The sequence below is a fragment of the Argopecten irradians genome, chromosome 1, assembly GCF_041381155.1.
Source record: "Argopecten irradians isolate NY chromosome 1, Ai_NY, whole genome shotgun sequence".
Lineage (NCBI taxonomy): Eukaryota > Metazoa > Mollusca > Bivalvia > Pectinida > Pectinidae > Argopecten > Argopecten irradians.
The window spans coordinates 9187645-9205136 of NC_091134.1; the positions used below are offsets into that span (position 1 = coordinate 9187645).

Sequence of the window (17492 nt, forward strand, 5' to 3'; positions counted from 1 at the left end):
TTGATTTTAATTTTGAATTTGGACCGAAACGTCAGGATACAGTAGCGGAAAGTCGTATCACACATGCGCAAACTTACATAAATATCCTGAATATGGCCACCACAGTCGTAACGAAGCTCGCTCCGGCAAGAAAAGCTCTGGTTCAACTATGTCAGGTAAATATCTCCATGATATTTTGCTGTTTTAGGAAACAAATTATCACATGTTGTATGGTTATTATGTCAAAGGCAGACGACTGGTCGTTTTGTAGAAAAAATGAATATATTTTTGACCTTGGAGCATAGCCAACGTTATGTAAAATAAGTTTTGTAATCACTCTATCGATCGTATCGAGTGTGTTTAATTGTAAAGGAGACAAACTGTACCTTTTAGTATGGTTTAAATTATATTGGATGTATTTGATGTTCACTATTGCATGGTGATTATATGAAAATCTCACACATTCACCTTGTTGGTTTAATTTTTGTCAACATCAAACACTGGCACAACTATGTCAGGTAAATATCTCCATGATATTTTGCTGTTTAGGAAACAAATTATCACATGTTGTATGGTTATTATGTCAAAGGCAGACGACTGGTCGTTATGTAGAAAAAATGAATATATTTTTGACCTTGGAGCATAGCCAACGTTATGTAAAATAAGTTTTGTAATCACTCTATCGATCGTATCGAGTGTGTTTAATTGTAAAGGAGACAAACTGTACCTTTTAGTATGGTTTAAATTATATTGGATGTATTTGATGTTCACTATTGCATGGTGATTATATGAAAATCTCACACATTCACCTTGTTGGTTTAATTTTTGTCAACATCAATTCAAACACTGGCACAGTCCGGGAAAACCATCAACTTGCCTTTTATACTCATAGTAGAGTATTATAGCCTAATTGGAGCATGAATTTTTTATTGTCGCATTCTGTAATACTGGCGTTTTCTCTAAATATTTTCACATCTCGACACCAGTAGTCGCGATTTAGATAGTAATCTTACTTTTAACACCATTTGCTACACTTGTTTTTCTTTCAATCACTACAAATTCACTCAAAGTAATATTTACAATTTATTTAAATCACTTCACAATATGTAAAGGATGACAAAACACATTTGAAACAAAATAAAACCTAAAATTCTAAGTAACTATAGTCTATTTTCTCTGAATTCACGAACCCATGCAAATTGAAATCCAACTTCCTTCAAAAAGCTTACTACACTATGAAGCCTAAGTCCTGCATCTTGCGAAACTCCCCTATCACAAAACATACTCAATCAGCCCCAATCCGACGTAACAAACACTTTGAAATTGGATACAGTCAAGACGATCACGTACAACGCTACCTTAGGAACCTGTTGGAGACCTTGACACGGAACCAATTTCTTACAATAACCTACATCTATAAACTACAAATACAAGCAAAACTTAAAATCCAAGTGACCCGTAAAATAATTCTGTGAATTTCCCTAAACTAAATACATTTGTACAATGCCATGGCCATCTCTCTGAGAAGTAGGTCAACTGGACCCTAAAAATACACACAATGGTTTTCTAGAGTTCAGGCTCCTGTACACAGCCTCCCTATACACTAGTACCATTCCTATTTAGTAGCCATTCAAGCGTCTAAGTTTCCCCCAGACCCAAACTGGATGGAACCAACCAATTTAACTTGACAACATTTAATGAACAATTTCCTCAGGTGATAAAATCATAATCTAGACACAATGGAATTAATTTCTGACTCTTACCACCAAATGAATGAACGAAACATTACTAAAAATAGACTAAATTGTTGAAATCTCAAATTTTGCTATCCTTTTAAAAAATTGCAGTAATGAAATATATGCAAAGATAAAGTACAATTTATTGAAATTTGTGCAGAAGGAGTGTTTGTTACTTAGGAGCCTAGGGCAACTTCTCAAAATATTGCATCTATTTTCAATATTTTCCGACATGGAAATAAATCTAATTTTTAGGTCACCTGAGACGATGTCTCAAGTGACCTATTCTAATCGCCTTTTGTCCGTCGTGGTGCGTCATATGTCCGTAAACAATTTACATTTTCGACTTCTTCTCCAAAACTGCTGAAGCAATTTCAACGAAATTATGGACAAACCTTCTACGGCATAAGGCCAATCAAAATTGTGAATTATATGGTCCCCAACACCCAGGGAGCTATGGGAGGGGCCAAAAGGGGTAAAATTGACTAAAATTTCAAAAATCTTCTTCTCCACTCACAGATGTGATGGAAACAAATACTCGTCACAGATAGAAAGGTCCTAAGGTCCTTTACAAAAATTGTGAATTATATATGACCCTGGGGTCTCAGGTTTCCCCCTGGGGAGGGGGGTAAGTTTACTATATTTTATATAGGGAAAACACATTTATGAGCATTTTTTGCTCAATTTTCATTGGAAATGAGTCCTTATTTAGAATTATTAGCCTGAGATAACATTTTAATATCATATCTATATTGGTCCTGGTCAACCCCCTCGGGGCATATAGGGGCAAGGCCAAAAGGGGCAAATAGGCTAAAACTTTTAAAATCTTCTTCTTAAATACTGGAAATGGTAGAATCAAATACTCTTCATTGATGGACAGGTCTTAAGGTGTTTTATGAAAATTGTGAATTATATGACCCTGGGGTCTCACGTTTCCCCCTGGGGAGGGGGTCAAGTTTACCATAATTTATACAGGGAAAACACATTTATGAGCATTTTTTGCTCAATTTTCATAGGAAATGAATCAAACTTGTTTAGAACTATTAGCCTGAGTTAATATTTTAATATTATATCTATACTGGTCCTGGTCAACCCCTTCGGGGCAGAGGGGCAGGGCAAAAAGGGGCAAATAGGCTAAAACTTTAAAAAATCTTCTTCTTAAATACTGGAAATGGTAGAATCAAATACTCATCATAGATGGACAGGTCTTAAGGTGTTTTATGAAAATTGTGAATTATATGACCCTTGGGTCTCGGGTTTCCCCCTGGGGAGAGGGTTAAGTTTACAGTAGTTTATATAGGGAAAACACATTTTTGAGCAATATTTAGTCATTATGATAGGAAATTAGTCAATTGTAGTCAGAATTATCCCTATGTGATGGCCATTGAATCTTATTACCAAATTTTCCATGACTGATCAATCCCCAGGGGCCTTAGGGGCGGGGCCAAAACGGGTCAAATAGGCTCAGACTTCAAAAATCTTCTTTTGAAATTCTGGAATGGGTAGAATCAAATACTCTTCATATATAGATAGAAAGGTCTTAAAGTCCTTTACAAAAATTGTGAATTATATGACCCTGGGGTCTCATGTTTCCCTCTGGGGAGGGGGTCAAGTTTACTTAATTTATATAGGAAAAACACATTTATAAATATTATTTGCTTATTTTTCATAGGAAATAAGTCAAACTGGGTTAGAATTGTTAGTCTGAAATAGCATTTTAACAGCATATCCATTGGTCATGGCCGACCTCCAGGGGCCAGAGGGGTGGAGCCAAAAGGGGTCAAAATGGTTATTTCAAAAACCTTCTTTTTGAATTCACAGATTTGATGGAACCAGACACTCTTGATAGATTGGAAGGTATTAAGGCCCTTGACAAAAATTTGTGAATTTCATTCCCCTGGGATCTCAGATTTTCCCCCTGGGGAGGGGGTCAAATTTACTATAGTTTATATAGGAAAAACACATTTAGGAACATTATTTGCTTAGTTTTCATAGGAAATTAGTCAATCTGGGTTAGAATTATTAGCCTGAGATAGCATTTAACATCATATCCATATTGGTCCTGGCCGACCCCCAGGGGCCAGAGGGTTGGGGCCAAAACGGGTCAAAATGGATAACATTTCAAAAATCTTTCTTCTGAATTCACAGATTTGATGGAACCAAATAATCTTCATAGATTAAAAAGTCAAATTTATAAAATCACTGACTGACTTCAAGGGCCTGATGGGCAAATATATAGTGTTTATTATGCATGTCTTTGTTTCATTCTGTATCTGAACTCGGGTGACCGTTAAGGCCCATTAGCCTCTTGTTACATTTGTGTTATGTTTTATTGTTAAATAAATGCGATTTGTGAAAATATTCGAGAAAAGTTAATTTTAAAGTAATTTCATCTTTTTAGTAACAAATCCATTCTCCAATGGGGTATAATACTCCAGTTTGCAGACATAAATACGCAAGTTGGTGGTTTTCCCCGACCTGTCCAAAGCAGCATTAATTTATGATATTCCATGTACTGTATCATGCCTACAGCTATTCAAGCAGTATCAAACCGCCTCACAATGGAAAGTTTGAACCCTTTTAACTACATTTATCAGTGTAAGAATTGTAAAACTATTTTCTTTACTTAAATTAATGTCCATCTTACTTTCTTTACCTTTAGACAAGGTGTGCCCAAACAGCTGCTGCTGCAGCAACTCAAGAAGAACCTAGATATAAGACATTCAAAATATACAGATGGGTGAGTAATTTTATCATACTGTCTCTTACCCTGGGTAGTTAGTACTGTACATATGACATTGTATTTTGTACTGTCAGTGTGTATGCTCCTTGGTGTACATTGAATGGGTAAACATTATTACATGTGCATGCATGAGCATGTGACATGGTACATGTGTAACAGGAGAGGAGGAAATGTAGCGGCCAGATCAGGATTTGAACCTGGGACCCTCCGAACACTAGCAGAGTGCTCTATAGACTAAGCAACCTGGTCGCCGATGATCAACCAAGTCCAATCCTGTAACACTTTTCTTGCGATTGACTATATCTGGCTATCTATAGTTGAATTTGTGACACACATAAGTGTTACCGAGTTGTTCTAATCATGCATATTACAGAGTTATCTACCCATGTGGGTATGTTTGCGAGCTTAACATCACTCGTACTTTTCAGAGAAAATACAGAATATAGCTAATGGTAAAAGTGATCTGTTGACTATGGGATGTCCAAGAGCAGACATATTCTGGTGACTAGAATTTTCCCTGAAGCATATATAGATCTGTGATGCAAAGCTAAATTAAAATGATGGTGGCTGGGAATCAGTAACTTAGTTTGATTATATTAGTAGGGCTGTCACGGGTACTAAATTTTGTCCCCGGGTACCCGAATTTTAGTACCCGACCCGTACCCGGGTACTCGACACAGATCTACTGCTTTTGTAACAAATTGGGTTACGCTATGTTTGCTGTTTGGGAAGATCGGTTGATCAACAGAGATTCGATGAAAATCATATGCGAGTTCAGTAAAGATAGCTTCAGTCGTTAATTGTCTACTTCATTTCTATTGGACATTCACAATTGCTAATGAGCTGCCGTATAGTGTCAGTCTAACCAGCTGTCTGTAGCATATACCAGTCCTTCCGGTCATGTGACAAAGTCTTCATTCGGACGGTCTCTTGTGTTATCGGTTAAGACTATACATAGTGTGACCTATTTTAAGTGCACATGTCCGTCAAGTAGATTGCTTTCACATCAAAAGACGGTCATGAGAAATAAAAATTGGAACAATGTTGCATGTGAAAATGTTGTGAAAAGATAAGGTGTCATCCTTGGTGCACGTGGAAAAAAGTATGAATTCATGCATTACTTTTAATTTAACTGTATATATCTTTATATGGTTCCTAGAAACTTTATTTGAGAAAACATTGAAAGTACTAACCATTTTATTATCATTACGTCTTGGGTATTTAGTACAGTAGATCTAGAGCCAATGAAGTGTAAGTAATGTTACACCTTGAACAGCAAGCGTTCGACTGATTGCACGTGTGTATGTTTCACGCGCTTTATATAGGGGTCGGTACCCGGTGTTATATCCAAGCAGAGTTAAAACAAAATGGCGACTGCCCGTCCTTAGAAACGCAAGGGGTTGTCTCAGAACCGAATTTAGAAAAAAATATTGAAAAAAAACTTTATTATTTTTTTTATACTACAAATGTATATTTTTTAACTTGCATTGTCAGCTTTAACATCACTCGTACTTTTCAGAGAAAATACAGAATATAGCTAATGGTAAAAGTGATCTGTTGACTATGGGATGTCCAAGAGCAGACATATTCTGGTGACTAGAATTTTCCCTGAAGCATATATAGATCTGTGATGCAAAGCTAAATTAAAATGATGGTGGCTGGGAATCAGTAACTTAGTTTGATTATATTAGTAGGGCTGTCACGGGTACTAAATTTTGTCCCCGGGTACCCGAATTTTAGTACCCGACCCGTACCCGGGTACTCGACACAGATCTACTGCTTTTGTAACAAATTGGGTTACGCTATGTTTGCTGTTTGGGAAGATCGGTTGATCAACAGAGATTCGATGAAAATCATATGCGAGTTCAGTAAAGATAGCTTCAGTCGTTAATTGTCTACTTCATTTCTATTGGACATTCACAATTGCTAATGAGCTGCCGTATAGTGTCAGTCTAACCAGCTGTCTGTAGCATATACCAGTCCTTCCGGTCATGTGACAAAGTCTTCATTCGGACGGTCTCTTGTGTTATCGGTTAAGACTATACATAGTGTGACCTATTTTAAGTGCACATGTCCGTCAAGTAGATTGCTTTCACATCAAAAGACGGTCATGAGAAATAAAAATTGGAACAATGTTGCATGTGAAAATGTTGTGAAAAGATAAGGTGTCATCCTTGGTGAGTGAAAACAAAACAAATTAGTTGGATTTTGTAATACTTTTAATATAAATGTTAGACTTGTTTACATACATCCAGATGAATTGTCCTATTTTGAGAGTACCCAGTTACACATTTTTTGACCCGGTTACATCCCCAACCCGACCCGTAACCGGGTACTCGGGTACTCGTAACAGCCCTATATATATACTAGAAATTGTCAGCGGGACAATTTGACTGGCTTTTCACCTAAAAGCTTCTTCATTCAAGGTCATTCATAACACACTTGGTAGCGCTTAGTTTCAACGTACCAAAAGTCAAATACGTACCAGGTCTTAGGCCTTTCAGAACTTTACAATAAGTCATTTGAAGATTTTAAGATTGATAGCCCGAGTGCCCTTTGATATATATAGGTCAAGGTCAATCACATTAACAAACTTGGTAGGCATTTATGTCAGCATGCTTCATGCTTAATATTAGGTCTCTAGGCCTTCTAGAAATTGAGAAGGAGATTTTTTAATGATATTGTAAAAAAATTGCATTTTTGAACTTTGTCCCTTATTTCCAACCGAAAGTTGACGTTTTACAGAAAAGTGGTAATTCAATTAATTGTTTCATTTTTGATTCTACATAACATATTCAAAAATGAAAGAAATTGGCTTTGTAGTAAACTAGCTACAACTGTTTCAATGAGCTGTATTTTCACTTGATCATTTTTATAGCTCTAAAAGTACAAGTACGCTGTGACCTTAGATAAAGGTCAAGGTCGTTTATTTTTTCAAAATTGATAATCAACCATCAAAGCATACTTCATGGACAATATCAAGCCTCTATGCCATGTAGAACTTGACAAGAAGATGTATTCGTGATTTTCACCAAAAACGGCGAATTTGCAATATGAGTCAATGATAGACCGGAAGTTGACATTTTAGAGAAAAATGTACAATTACAAAGTTTCTCCATATACTATTCTACATAACATATAACATAATGAAAGAAATTGGCCCAGTGGACGAGTTATGGCTGTCTAGGTTAAACCGGAAGTGACGTCATTGCGGCCATATTTGAATTTGAATCAACACCATATTAACAAGAATTGGTCATGATAATAAGTGTAAGATCTTGTGTGAGTTTGGGCTTGATCGGACTGGTGGAATCAGAGGAGATGTTTAAAAAATAATTGTAGAAATTTGCAAAAAATTCTTTGTTAAATATTAAATAGGTCATAAATAATTTATTAGTGGACCAATTTTAAGTTTGAAGACATCAAAACCTTCAGAATGACATATTGCATCAATGCAATGCAAAAAGTTGGGAAAAAATGAATATCGATAAAAAAAAAATCGAAAAAGAGTCACTTTTGGTAAACTTTGACCTCTAGGGAGCTTTTTAACGAGACATATTTTGTGGAAACATGTAATGGGTAAAGGTTAGATATGTTCATTCCCTACAATAAAATACCTTCAGATTTAAAATAGCTTTCATACGTTTTGAGTTATAGCAGTTTTGGTGTTTTAAGGTTTCACGTCATGGCGGCCATTTTGGAATTTTTGACCTACTTAATTAATTTTGTTCATGGAACACCTTTAGATACATAATTTAAACATGCTGAAATCATTCTACCCTATGTCTTACTGTTTGACCGATAGAGCGTTCACAAAAATAGGAATAATAATTAACTTACATTATATATAATAATAATAATAAAAATCCTGTAAAAGATATCTTCATAATTCCAATTGTTTTGAAATAAGAACGATTTTTTAAGTGTTCCAGCAAAATTAATGTTGTGTAACTTTTGGAGAAAATCGACTTTTTGTGTCCCTATTTCCCTGATGCAAATATTCACTGTTGCCATACTTGGAAGGTCTTTATCACTACGCTGTTTATTCGCGTTGAAAACAAGCATTCTGACGCCCTTCGTTGGTTAAGTTCATTTTACGAATTTAAAGTCAACGAAAGAAGTGGAAAAATATCAAGAAACAATGCATTTTCAGCGTTAATATCGACATTAGTCGGGCACAAAACTCGATACCGGACAATAAAAATTTCCTGTAATAGTTGCAAGAGGAAAATATTCCGATGTCATTAAAAAAATATTTAATTTCTTTCGTTTGATTCAATTTCTAAATTTGATGACTTGATCCCGAACATTCCAGTGACGTCACTTTTAGTAGGACAGAATGAAACGGCGGTCAGTCCCGCCAAACATTGACGTCACAGTCACCGGAATGACGTCGCTTGAATATTTCCCACGGTAGTAAAAAGGAGTACACACTCATTCTGTTTAGTGAATGCATTCTTTTCTTGATCATCAAAGAAGCGTTTCGCCTTGAGCGAAATTGTGTAAATAACAGGCAATTTGCTTTCGTTTGGAATACCATCTTCTGTCTGCATAATGAAAAAAATACAGGATAAACAGAATACACGGTCACTATCTTACAATACAAGTTTTATTTTGGTGTCGACAGAGAAAAAACCGAGATGACTCGGCAAAACCTCCTCATCTCATCGCACAAACGAAACCAGCATCGATATTAATTATAGCAAAATGAAAGTACATTCATTATTTACATACACCAGTAATTAGAATAATCATTTATTTCATCTAGACTAAATAATTTGCAAATCCCATACATCGCTTCCAAGGCGACGTCCTTGGCCTATCGCTACCCACGATGCTCTCGACCGTGGTCTTATATTATGTAACTTTTCATGGGATATTAAATCTATATAGATATATCTGTTTTCGACAGTTAAATTTCTATGAACATGCATATATGTGTAAAACAAGCAGTCTCAACTGCTATTCCGAGACCGTTAATGTCATCTTGGTCACCTCAGCCACAGGGGCACGCAAATCATGACAGAAACGTTTACTAGTAAATTGATACGTATGTCATCTAAAAGTATTGGAGACCTTTTGATATCCACGTGTAGACTATATCATAACGTTTCAAGTGACAGCTCGTATTATTTTTTGTGAAAAATGAATTATACATATATGTTATAAAATTCGGTTAGTTTTTTTATTGCCATTATTGTTATATACACTGTATGTGATATTTAAACGAAAACACATATTTTAACTAGGAAGCCAATGATATATATAATGTAAGTATCGGTTAGCTTGTAATAATAATAATAAGAATAAGAAACTTAACGAAAACAATAGGTCTTTTCACAAATAGTGAAAAGCCCTAATTAGTACATTGTTCTATTAATTAATTATAACAGCTAGTATAATTTAAGGACATACCAGGTTTGGGAGGAGGCGGAAAGCCAGAGTACTTGAGGGGGGAAAAAACACTAACCTGTACATGTGATCAATACCTGCATGGTAATTGCCTCAAATATATTACATATTGCATTGTATATGTTAGAGCATTTAAATAATCAGAATTTAACGTTATAATGTTGCTGATATATTTTGATACTGGCAATTTTCAAATGATATTAGTTGATGTTAAAGTGAATAGTCGGGCACAGAAAACCAGTCTAAATGCGTTCATTGGCCTTCCAAAAGTTCTCGCATATTAATACGACGGTCAAGTTCTGCTTACGTTTCCCAGTTCTGACCATTAAAGTAAAGGAAAGTTGAAAGCATTGAAAGCGAGGCTGCGTGGAAATGTAACCATGCACGGACATAGTGAGCCGGGAGGACGTTTTAGAATTTCTATACTTTAAATTAATTTCTTCGTATGCAGACAGATTTTGACGAGAGATTTTATTTTTCCATTTCATAAGAAATTATGCTGGATACATTCACACCATTTTTACCGACTTTAGCCATCCTTGCCCGACTGTTCACTTTAAATATTGTAAAATTTGCTGTTATGCTAGGACCCAGACAAGGCAGGAGATAAGCCCAAACTAGCAGAATACAAAGTTGATCTGAACAAGTGAGTTACTCTTTTGTTTTATCATACAGCATACTACATTGACCTATTGCCTGTAGTCATGTTAAAACTTTCATCAATTGTAAAAAAAAAATCAAAAGTTATTCCCAACTTTCAAAGTTGCTGGTTTTATAAGTTTGGATTTAAATGTCTCTCAAAATTGAGTCAATATTAAAATGCTTAATTCTGATACCTAACTTAAAGCACTGTATAGATTGATTAAAGTAAAATGTACATTAATTGTGGACATATATGTCTGCCTAAGCAGCTCTTGCTTCAATAACTAATTAACATACCAGGTGTATATTGAGATCAAATTTATATCTCTGTATCTTTTCCAGGTGTGGCCCTATGGTACTTGATGCCTTGATTAAAATCAAGAATGAGATAGATCCAACCTTGACCTTCCGAAGGTCGTGCCGAGAAGGAATCTGTGGTTCGTGTTCCATGAACATTGGAGGTGTGAACACACTGGCATGTTTATGGTGAGTTTGTCATCCCGGCCATTTCTACAGAACCAACATTTCTTGTTCAGAACTTCATTATGTATTGCATGAACTGTTATATATGTTTCTTAAAGGGACATGAACCTAAATAAACCTTGTAAATTTGAGTAAAATACATATTTCAGACGTGTCAGATACTTTTCTAAGTAATTTATATCAGTTATTGTGCAAATACGTCAAATAAGATAATTATAATGGAAATTCTATCATTCGGTATTTTGAACCGGCCCGGTCGAATTTCGTAGATAAAAATAGAAGTGTTGAACTTTAGTGACCTCCCACAATGCACTGCACACATTAAATGTAAACAAAATGGTGGGTCAAAACGTGCGTGTAGCGAACACAAACAAATTTTGATAGAAAACGGAGTACGACAAGAGTCAGTAACGTGCGCGATTGGGAAAGTAGGCAAATATCAACGAATTGCTGAAATACAAGATATGGGAGCAACTTCCCACTTTCTACTTGCGTGATGTACATATGTGCAATAAGTCAAAAACCTCTCATTGAACAAAAAGTCTCGTTCGACATTTGACTTATCGTTTTTATGCTAAATACAAATTGTTTTATAACAAATATTAACAAATGTGGCTTCATATGTCAACAGTCGTTAATTAGAAAATAATCTTGAAATGTGGAAAACTAATATTCTTTGTCGTGTCAGCAAGTCTGTTGTTCATTATAACCTTGCTTTCAACCAGCTGTCGTTTTGTGTTCCAAAAATAGAATATGATGGTCTATTTTTATCATTTGTGGGGTAGGTATTCCCCACGTTTTCCGGTCGTTTTAGATAACCAATGCTTGTAATAAAATATTCAATAAACATTTGAAAACCATATCTATGCATACAGAACAACTTATCTAGGGTTCATGTCCCTTTAAGGCTTTCAAACAATGTAGATATAAAAAGTATTCAAATGAAAATTAGGTCTCACAACAATACAGATATAATAAAATTATAAGTATTCAAATTAAGAATTCTTCAGTTGTGAACTACAATCTAGGGAATTAACGAATAGTGTTGCCTGAATCATGAGATTTTTAATAAGTACAGAATTAAAAAAAAAAGGATAAGGAGACTGTCTTATCTTTTTAATTTTGTCAGGTTATATAAAACCCCACAAACTTTGGAGATTTCACAAAATAATCAATTTCGTTTTACAGTTACATTTTAAAAAGTAAAAGCCATTTTGGTTGAGTTATGTATCTTTAAGAGAGCTGACAAATGAATATAGGACTTACCCGGAATATGTATTTTATTAATTATAATATATATCAGATCTTCCAATAAATTTAATGATATTATGTTTTAAGTACATTGATGTAATTTTAGCCAAAGAACAATGTTATGTGTGTGTCCTCTCTGTTGTAGTAAAATTGACGCCAACACAAGTAAAGCACTTAAGGTCTATCCTCTACCCCACATGTACGTGGTGAAAGATCTAGTACCTGTGAGTATTACCAAGACTACACTGTCACACATAGAGACAGTGATATATATGTTACTATAGTAACAAAGCCATCGCTTAGCAACTATACTGGCATATGAACATCTTGTTAATTTAGAATACTGAATTAGAAAATGGACCATACAAAAAAACTTTTTTATTGGTCATTTGTAGACTTCTCTCCTATTTGCCAGCCAATCAAACAACCTGACTCTGATTTCTCAAAACAGAAGTGCAGACTTCAGTCAAAACTTCAGTTTTTCTCCGTAGTTTTTTTTTTCTTTTACGTTTGGCAAATATTTAATTGAAACAAATTGTTTTGAAAATATAAGGGATTTCTCTGATTATTTCAATACGACTGGGTAATATTTGTATTTTCTATTCAGGACATGAGTAACTTCTACGCTCAGTATCGTGCCATTGAGCCCTATTTAAAACAGAAAAGCATAGAGTCAGACGAGAGTAAAATTGGACAGGAACAGAATCTGCAGTCAGTTAAAGACCGGGCAAAGTTGGTAAGTAATTCTGATATTATTTACTGTTAATCTAGCATATCAAGGTCGTTGATAGGTAGATCTGTAACCATTACCTGTCCTCATAGTCTTTCCATGTCAAGTCTTTGTCTCAGTTTTAGATGTAAAATTAATAAAAAGTCTAATTTATGATTTTTGATGTGAAAGTTAACTTGCACTAGTACCTGTTTTGTTCAAGTAATTTGGTTATTACTTAAAGATACCTAATATTGAATTCTTGAATTTCAATAGAATTACCTAGTCAAACTGTAATTTTCATTTGAAGTCTGCCTTAAATAATGTACCGTATTTCATCGCAAATAAGACCCCCCCTCCGAGAGAAGAAATAAAGGTCAAAGGGGGGGGGGGGGGGGGGGTCTTATTTGCAGACAACCTGCCTGATAACATCGATCTATGAGGTCGCCATCTTGGATTTTTTAATGTCCTGTCATTGTTGTAACAGTCGTATGATAGATGGGTAATAGCAAGATGTTCAAGTATTTATAATAATAATGAAGAAGTATGAGTAAAATTAAATCAAATGGTATGACAAATTAAAATATAAACAATACTAGGGCAGTTGTAACGTAAGTCTGAAAGGGAAATGGACATTTTTGCAAGAGTCACGCGGACATTCACCAATGAATCAAAACGAGGAAACAGCATCATAAGCAATGTCATTTTAATCCAGAAGTTTTAATAATCATATAGTTATTTAGAAAATATTCAAATTCTGTTATTGTTTACGAAACACGTGAATCAATCGCCGTGAATCGGAAGGACGATCGCTGTTCAGACTCAGGCCTATTTAAAATTCACTGCAAACGTTTACAAATCAAATTCGTTCATAAACAGAAGATTTTATGTACATTTGTCCCAACCAAATGAGCAAACAATCGTGATTTCACTTCAACATATGCATGCTGACATGCATGCACTGATGCAGTTGTTTGTAATATCGTACACACATGTGTAGGAATTCGAAAATGGCCCCGGGTTTAAGCCTTACTTTCACATTTTCACACCGGGTCGTGTTTTGGAATTTGATCGGTATTGCTATTGATAAGAAGATAGTTTGATAATATTTCAGATATTAATCCAAGTATTAACTGCATTAAAACGTCGTAGCAAGTATGTTTGTATCTAGAGTAAAATATGAAATTTAGCGGCTAATCATATTATACTGACTGCGTAAACAAAACATGGCGGCCGAAAAGTAAAGCATGGTTTCTCCAACTGATCTTGAACTACAGGTACGTTACGTTCACAAATAAACATATTTGAAACTGTAAATGCCTTAAGTAGATGTTTTTGGTAATGATTGTATTGAGTTAGAATCCGCGACTGCAGAAACGATCTGCATCAATGACGAATATCTTTGCCGATTCATATAAAAAATGACAAGCTGTGCGTACAATAAAACGTGTTGATCATGCCGATATGAAGTGTTCACGGTAACATATATCGGCGTATTTTGTTGAAAATAACTTCCAATTAAACATGAGCACTGTCCACAGTTCGTAGTTATTGATAATTAAATTAAATCACCCGTGAACTAACTTGAATTAAATGACAAAAATAACAAGCACACAAACATTTGTTTACTACATGATATTTCTATGCCGATAAAACAAACAAAAAGAAGTTCCGATACAAAGTAATTTTGGTGATATTTTTAATTACTCCACTGCTCAAATCCATCATCCAGTAAACTGAAAAATAGGTGGGGGGGTCTTATTTGCAGACATCCCCCCTAAGTCTGAAAATGTGTCAAAATAGGTGGGGGGTCTTATTTGCGGGAGGGGTCTTATTTGCGGTGAAATACAGTAATATGTATAAAGTAAATGATAAAACTTAAAAGATATGTTACCAATTTGATGAGTTAAATGTGAGAGCTACCCCCCTTGTACTCATTGTCTAAGACACCTGTGTGTAATAACACAGGACAACAACAAAACTAATAATATTGATTATTTTATTATCATAATTTCGGGATAAAAGCTGTTACTTTTTCATCTTGAAATCAGGAGTTCCGGATTCTTCTCCAGTTCAGCTTTTATGTGTATAAAAATAATCACACAGAGGCATTTGTGACTTATAACCATGTGCAACTTATACTCCGGAAAATATGGTAATTTTCTATTCTATTGTCACATTCACAGAAGCAAAAACATAAATATGCTGTAATTTGTATTCATTCAGGATGGCTTATACGAGTGTATTCTATGTGCGTGCTGCAGTACCTCCTGCCCAAGTTACTGGTGGAACTCGGACAAATATCTCGGACCGGCTGTGTTGATGCAGGCATACAGGTAATTACTTGTCACTATAACTTCACTCATAAATCCTTCAAGAGACATAATGGGCTTATTGGTTATAAATGCTTTCCTTTGTTTTAAAAGAAATGGTTAGCCACTGTTGTGGGTAGTTTTGTAATCTGTCCATCTTTCTGATTGTCCTGAAATAACTCTATGGTATGGGCTAATTATAAACTAAATATCCATATTCTCACACCTTATCTTCAGGTTTGTATCTAGTGAAACATCCAACTGACTTCTGGTAGTTTGATCTGTCCGAGAGTTATCAATATTTCTTTATGAATATTTCATTAATATGTGAAATTGTCAATTGATTCACACTTTCATGGATTGACTCAAATCTTTCCTTGTATTGGGGTTGTGACAATGAAGTCACCACCTGAGGGGCAATCCATGAGTGTCTACAAGTGCCGACAGGATGGACTAACAATTTGTTTGTATGTGTAGGTGGATGATTGACTCACGTGATGAGTTCAGACAGGAGAGACTTAAGATGATGGAGGATTCATTTTCTGTGTATCGCTGTCACACCATAATGAACTGTACGAAGACTTGCCCTAAGGTAACTTTCTCCTCTCTCTTACTCTCAACCAGTGACAAGATAGAGTACATGTTTTTAGCATTATTTTGCCTGAGCTCACATGAGAAATTGTGCTAGTAAATGTAGCAATTGGCAAAGAAAACTCATTCACAGTGTAAAAGAGATAGTACAGTGTAGTATAGATAGGAACAGGAAAGCATAGAAGTACACTAGAAGTTATCAATAGTTCTTTAAGCACATTTTCTTTCTGTTTTTTTAGATGACATGTACGTAAGAGAAAAAAGTTTAACAGAGAAATAAAATGTTAAAGATTGATTAGAATTTTTTTGTATTTAACAGGGACTCAATCCAGGATTGGCTATCGGTGAAATCAAGAAAATGCTGGCACAATACAACAACAAAGCATAACAGATCATAATAATAGCAGTTTATGGTACAAACAGTTGATGTAGGAGGGATTATACACGATAGTGATTTAATATTACCAATAACAGTTTTTTTATTATCACTCTCAGCGTATAATAGGGGCTGATTTTGTTCTGGGATACTGACTTTTCTATACAGACTTTAAGTCCGCAACTATTAACTTTTCGCAATGATGGAAAAAGGGAACTTCCTCTGTTTGTAAAAGCTATTCTTGCTTTTTGCTTTGTTGCAGAAAAATTCAAAAGACTTAATTACTCTGTGATTTATTTTCAAAGGAACTTTTTTTGTTTTGCACTTAGAATGTAATTATCATAAGAAAAGCATTCTTACTTATAAATCCATTTTGATCCAGAATGATCATTTTGGAAATTAAAAAAAAATGTAACAATGCTTTCGAAAAAGACATGATCTTGTCTTCAGAATATGACTTTTCTGTGGTCAGTGTCAGAGAGGGATGTATACATGTACTACTATCTCATGGTTTGTAGGGAATTAAATGCATTTTAAGCATTTCTGTGTAAAGTTGTTATATTTTAGGTATGTTATGCACCTCTCCAATTTGTATTTATTTATACACGATTTTAAAGAGATAAATCTATGTAAAATTATTTTGAATAAAGAGTTGATGAGATGATTAGGAAGGGGTTGATGTTATTCTTATCTAAATGTAATGCTATATGATAATGAGATCAAAGAGGAGTGTTGGCATCGACTATTGAATGATCTATACTGGTGAAATGAAAAGATGGAACTCTTTGCCCCCAAAAGATTGAGCTATTATGATAATTTGTCTTCAAAAGTTTGAGCTGATCGTCTCCAAAAAGTTGATCTGTTAGTCTCCAAAAATTGTGTTGCTAGTCTCCAAAAGATTGAGTTGCTAGTCTCCAAAAGATTGAGCTGTTTGTCCCCAAAAAATTGAGCTGTTAGTCTCCAAAAGATCGAGTTGCTAGTCTCCAAAAGATTGAGTTGCTAGTCTCCAAAAGATCGAGTTGCTAGTCTCCAAATGATTGAGCTGTTTGTCCCCAAAAGATTGAGCTGTTAGTCTCCAAAAGATTGAGTTGCTAGTCTCCAAAAGATCGAGTTGCTAGTCTCCAAAAAATTGAGCTGTTTGTCCCCAAAAGATTGAGCTGTTAGTCTCCAAAAGATCGAGTTGCCAGTCTCCAAAAGATCGAGTTGCTAGTCTCCAAAAGATTGAGCTGTTAGTCTCCAAAAGATTTTGCTGTTAGTC

General features: G+C 35.0%; 1 protein-coding gene across 1 annotated transcript; it reads left to right on the forward strand.

The window, feature by feature from the left end:
• LOC138316768 (succinate dehydrogenase [ubiquinone] iron-sulfur subunit, mitochondrial-like) lies at positions 1 to 16901 on the forward strand. Its single transcript, XM_069258427.1, has 9 exons — positions 1 to 155; positions 4378 to 4455; positions 10458 to 10516; positions 10855 to 10998; positions 12392 to 12470; positions 12854 to 12982; positions 15182 to 15291; positions 15745 to 15859; positions 16178 to 16901. The coding sequence occupies exons 1-9, from the start codon at positions 93 to 95 to the stop codon at positions 16244 to 16246; spliced, it is 846 nt and encodes a 281-aa protein (XP_069114528.1). The 5' UTR covers positions 1 to 92; the 3' UTR covers positions 16247 to 16901.
• Positions 16902 to 17492: the final 591 nt, after the last annotated feature.

Excerpts from the sequence above, each read along its gene's own strand:
- LOC138316768 (XM_069258427.1), top strand. The coding sequence starts at position 93 with ATGGCCACCACAGTCGTAACGAAGCTCGCTCCGGCAAGAAAAGCTCTG. Across the intron at positions 12,471-12,853 it reads TGGTGAAAGATCTAGTACCT|GACATGAGTAACTTCTACGC; the intron begins GTGAGTATTACC and ends TTTTCTATTCAG. Across the intron at positions 12,983-15,181 it reads TTAAAGACCGGGCAAAGTTG|GATGGCTTATACGAGTGTAT; the intron begins GTAAGTAATTCT and ends GTATTCATTCAG.